This window comes from Penaeus vannamei, chromosome 2 (assembly GCF_042767895.1).
Source record: "Penaeus vannamei isolate JL-2024 chromosome 2, ASM4276789v1, whole genome shotgun sequence".
Taxonomy (NCBI): domain Eukaryota; kingdom Metazoa; phylum Arthropoda; class Malacostraca; order Decapoda; family Penaeidae; genus Penaeus; species Penaeus vannamei.
Window position 1 is genome coordinate 158,073 of NC_091550.1, and position 5,969 is coordinate 164,041.

The window sequence follows — 5,969 nt, forward strand, 5'->3', positions numbered from 1 at the left end:
AAAGGTGGATGGCATAATGTCCTTTTCTGAAAGTCTCATAATGTTTATGTTTGTGGAATGATGCATACAGATTGTGAAATTCCTATAAATTTGTATTATCACATATTTCATGAATATATGTATTATCAGGCATATATACATATGCCTGTATGTTATTTTTATCTGACATTTACTTTATTGTGATAGCTTTTCAATAGTATTCTATTCTTTTTGTTTTAATAACTTCAGAGTATATTTTTGATAACACAGATGTAAGATATATATAAATTATAATGTGTATTGGTAGTGATGTTCATCATGGAACTTCCATTCAGTGAGTAAGTTCAAGAGTACAGTCCTGCCAAAGTTCTTCTGCAACTGTCATATATAACAGACAGTGTTGTAATATCAACTTTATAGATCTGAGGGAAATCTGAGAAAATATTCAAGACGGTTGTGAGTTATATCTGAGTCAAAGTTATAAATAGTATTACATAAATCTACTGTCATTTATGTGTAACTGAGTGATTTGAAGATGCCATTTGTTACTAGTAAACCCATGGCCGAGTTTAAGTCCAGGGGCGGGATTTACTAAACTCTCTCAGAAACACTGCCTCTCATAACAGTTATGATAAGTATGAGGTGGGTTGCTATGGTAAGTGTTACGAGTGGTTTCAGTTTCCTGCAAATGTCTCTTGTATGGAGATGTGTTTACAACCTTGGAAGTGTTTTGAAAATATGCTCATTGCGAGAAACAAGAGTAGCTTCATTTATGATGTAAACAAACCTCATACATTCTAATAGGTATTAGTAAATCCAGCCCCGGTTGAGTTAGGATTTCTTTACATAGATTTCATTCTGTGTTATCTGTTACTTGGTCTTTTATTTTAAGAACATGCTATTGTTGCTGATTGTGTTCATTTTCCCCCCAAGTGTGCACTTTCATATTTTGGTTCATCTTTTGGGCTGTGAATTCTTGACTTTTTTTCTTATACTTTTTCTTTTTATTCAGCGATGCAATTCTGTTATCGTACTACTTGATTTTTTTCTGGATTAATTGAAGTACTCACAGATCTAGCTCTTTGGATGTGGGGTCTCTAAACTTAACGTGATTTTCTTTTTTGTCTGAGAAAAGTTATTTTTGCAAAGTTCTCTTGTAAGATAGAACATGTAGTCTCATGTTCTAAGTCAGTTTACTTTGTCTCTCTAAACTGAAAGTTTCTGATGGCAGCATTTAATACCTTGTGAAAGATTGATGTTAGGGCTCTTGCATATTTAGCTTTTTTTAATGAATGTCTGTTCTCATTTCTCTGTTACTACATATAAGGATTTCAATTATTTTCTCTTCATGTATGTTCATTAATTTGTTATTAACTCATTGGTTCTAGGTGTGACATGTACATACATGCCATGTCCACTGTGACTTAAGCTTATTAATTGTGTTTACAATTAAATGGCTCCACAAATGCTTAGTTACTAAGGAGTCAATTATTAGTCACACATATCTCGCCTAAATATCCTTTTTTTGATTTCTGGAAATGTTCTTTTTAGTCTTTATTACTGCTAGTATTTTTATTAACATCATATAATCATAAAGTAAATAGAAGAAAAATCCTGAAAAGTCAAGGAAAGGGAAACTCAGGTGAGGTCACAGAGGCTTACTAATTGAGGCCTAGGGAGCTGAGCACTTGTGGATCCGTCTATGTGTAAACAAAATCACTTCTTAATCACTGAATCTAATCATGATCCAATCCATGGATCTCACTTGGAGCAAGGGCATCTTACTGTATAACATAAAGTCCTTTGATAGATAAACTTCTCTGGGAGGTAGGAAGGATACATAACTTCAGTTTGTTTAACCCCATGCCCCCAGGTGGCATTTACATACATGCCAAGGCTGTTGTGGACAAAGTAGCAGCTGGCATCATGTCACGACCATTCCTACATCATTGGCTCATTGGACAGAAATTGTTTTTCTCCAATAGTAGTGGCACCATTTCTATGGTAAAACTTTTAGGCAAAAGCACCTGAAGTGAAAGTAAACCACATTTTTTTTGTTTTAAGATATCAAAAGATAAGGTTTTAGCTAATGTTGCCCCCAAACTACAGAATGAGCCAGGCATGTCAATATCCATTTGCCAATTTTTTTTTACCCGGGATTAACCCAATATTGACGGGAAAATGGTGCATTCCCTTTGGCAATGCTTGGTTAAATGTTTCTGCACATAGATGGCTTTGCCAATGTTTAGCTGCAAAGGAGTTAATTAATAGATCTTGGGACCTCATTTTTCCTTGAAAAAGTGGGAAAACACTTTTTTTACTAATGCTATCAATATTAACACTTATTTTTGTTATGAACATTATAATTACTATTTTGGTACTGACAATCTTAACAGCAGTATTAAATACTAGAAAATATCTAAAATCAAGGAAAAGGGTAAACGGGTGAAACAGGTAGTTTGCGTAATTGGCTCATTGGTGACTTAGTCCTTGTAGAGCCATCTTTATGTAAAAACAATTACTATCTTCAGTACACACACAATGGGCATGGCATATATGTACATGCCATGCCCTGTGACTTGGGGTTAATGGGTTGAATATTATATATTAACTGTTTTAGTTGGCATTCACCAGAGATTAAGATGGTAATATTGTTTATAAATGATATGGAAGAAAGGTTACAGCTGTTTGGTTATTATAAATTTTCCTAGATAAGATTTTGATATTAGTAGACCACATCAAACAATTGCCCCCTGAAAGTTATGCAGGTTATTAGCATTTATCACATTTAGTAAATATGTAATTAGGCCAAGTAAAGAAATCTTTACGTTCCAGTTATGGGAAAAAATCAATAGGGTTGAATTTTTGATTGATTGATATTTTTTTATGAGCTCATACTCTTTTGGAATTTCCTTCAAAATTGATAAAAAAGTGATCAATTTTTTTTTAGATCAGTTCCTCAAATCAGGGTTGATGGGGCTATATGAGCTATATGGTATGCATTATGTATGCATACCATCACCATCTTGTAATCCTAAACTATTTAGCTGTACAGATGCTAGCAAGTCATTCATACAGATACTTAGTACTATGCTTACATTACATGAATGCTACCTATTTTTGTGTAATAGGGTATTGGCTGTATACAGTATCATGGGGGTTGCAGAAACTCAGTTTTCCATATCAATCATAATCATATTTTTGTTGCAGATACTTTGTACAAGAGCAATGATATTGTATGATATCAAAGATATTATTTTCAGTCTTGTTATATGGGTTACTACAGTCTTTTTTTCTGTCTTTTTTTCTGTTGTAGAGAAACCACTACTAAGTGAAAAACCTAATCCAATAGAATGTAGAATGAAAAAGCATATAGGTGAAAGGCAGGGTAATCATTTAATAGCCACAACATAGGGATTTTTAAAATTATCATCATTATTATTTTTTCTTTTTTTCTTTTTTTTTGCAGTGGCTTTATTGTGGTCTGCTAAAGCTTTGATAAATCACTCTCAAATTATGCAGGGTCAGTTTTGCATTAAGCAAAGTATGATAAAGTATAGGAAAGTTAATTATATTGGAGGATTTTGTTTGTAATGATAAATTATAGAATATGACATAAAACTATTTTCAGGATTGTGCATAACACAATACAATTTTGATATTATATAATAAATCATAAGTTACAAATAATCTTAACACAAGTTGTACTTGATTCTATGTCTTGTTTTTGTCTATTGGGAGAAATCACTTCCAATGAATCCACTTTCCACTTGGGTAGTGAATCCTGGTTTTTATTTGTGATGCTTTGATCTTTAAAAAAAAAAAAATTATGTGATGAAAAAGGGACACTAAAAATGGTCTCTATGAACTCTAATTCAGTGTGCACAAAAATAAGCATTTTTTAAATTTACAGATGTAAATTTATATAATGAGATGAAAATATTGCAAGCATATTCTGGCATCCTAAGGAATAAATATTGGTTGCAAATCCTATTGGAGTTTGGTACATTAATTTTCATACCGTGTCAATATTTATCCTCGGGTTAGAGCCTTAGGCATTTTATGCATTTATTAATCTTGTTTTATGTTCCTTTTCAGGTCTGATAGTCTTATCCTCCATAAGTAATTCTACATTTTGTATATAATTTTAGAATTATGATATTTTATCAATGGCTTCATAAACCTATGCAAATCAAAATGCAATCTGCACAGAATGTTTTCTTATTTCTAGAGGCTCTTTAACTATATTCTGTGTTCAGTGTTTTTTGTTTTTAGCCAAATGTTCTTATGATGTTACACTTTTTCAAACTTAAATTCAACTAAGATTCACTTGACACCTTCACTAGGAGGCACTATACTGGTTTTGTGGCTGGTAGGAGATAATGGCCACCATTTGTGGCTTTACTTACATCTCATGTCTTAGTAACAAAATGTGATTAATTCATCCAGTATCGTGTAGCCAAGGTTACATGATAATTTTAGTGTAGAAGAAAATTCTGCCTACCTGCTTGTAGTAGTGGATGGGAATCAAACAGCCAATGTCTAGCTTGGTTTCAACTACCTACCATGCCAAGCTATCCCCATGGCTAGGAGACAGCACTGCCAGGGAAAGCATGTACAAACTTTTTTCATTCCTATATTATATTATATGTAATTTTTAATGGTCTGGATAACCCTGTGCTGGGTCCCACCTTAAGTCAGCCCATTGGCCTGTAGGTATCACAGGCCCAGGAGGTTCCATTTCTGTCTATGGGGTATATCCATGAAGTTTAAGTTGTAGTGAGAAGGTAACTATTTTTGGTGGAATTTAGTCAGAAACTTAACAATTAGTATTTCTCTTATTACTTTATTACATTTTCATTCACACATTGTTATGTTTCTCATGTTTATCGTGGATGGTGTCTGGTTGGAAAATGACAAATATTGAAAAAAAAATCCCCCCCCCCCCACACACACACACATACAGCTGAGAGCACACCTGTCACATGCATGGCATCTTGCTATTAGGCTAGAAATGGTCCACAGGGATGAAACTTTGGTTTCCTTTCACACTTCAGTCATTTCTCAGGGGCTAGCAAACTCATTACCATATTTTCTCTTTTCATTTAATACAGCAGATAATTTTTAGAATGAAAAATTCAGATGAAAGCTAATGAATTTGCATGCCCTTATATAAAATCACTGTAATGTATTAGATGTTATTGCTCTCTACTGGTCCATCAATGCTTCTTTTACATGACCATACTGATATTTCCTTACAGCTTTCTTATAGAATTTGGTGGCCAAAGAAACTGATGAAACAAGGCTTGCCAAACATACCAGGGCAGTGGTATGTTTACCTACCCAAACACCTACCTACCTACCTACCTACCTACCTACTTACCTACTTACCTACCTACCTACCTACCTACCTACCTACCTACCTACCTACCTACCTACCTACCTACCTACCTACCTACCTACCTACCTACCTACCTACCTACCTACCTACCTACCTACCTACCTACTTACTTACCTATCTACTTACTTACCTATCTACTTACTTACCTATCTACTTACTTACCTATCTACTTATCTACCTACCTACCTATCTACCGACCCACCCACCCACCCACCCACCCACCCACCCACCGACCCACCCACCCACCGACCCACCGACCCACTGACCCACCCACCGACCCACCCACCGACCCACCCACCGACCGACCGACCCACCCACCGACCCACCCACCGACCCACCCACCGACCGACCGACCCACCCACCGGCCCACCAACCCCCCCAGCCCCCCCACCCACCCACCCACCCCCCCACCGACTGACCTACCCACCCACCCACATACTTACCTACCTACCTACACACCTACCTACATACTGTATGCATGTACCTACCTACCTACTGGCCTATCTAACTGCTGACATTCCTATCTTCCTATCTGCTTACCTATCTACATGATTTTGTTTATTAGCATTCTATATTTACCATAGGATAG

At 35.6% G+C, this 5,969-nt stretch overlaps 1 protein-coding gene across 2 annotated transcripts in view; it reads left to right on the forward strand.

The window, feature by feature from the left end:
• LOC113812881 (glycosaminoglycan xylosylkinase) overlaps positions 1-4,943 on the forward strand; it is a 29,772-nt gene extending 24,829 nt beyond the window's left edge. For both annotated transcript variants that reach the window (XM_027364800.2, XM_027364801.2), the window contains exon 9: positions 1-4,943. This exon is cut by the window's left edge and continues 178 nt beyond it. In XM_027364800.2, the coding sequence (XP_027220601.1) occupies positions 1-30 (30 nt within the window). In that variant the 3' untranslated portion in view covers positions 31-4,943.
• The last annotated feature ends 1,026 nt before the right edge of the window (positions 4,944-5,969 follow it).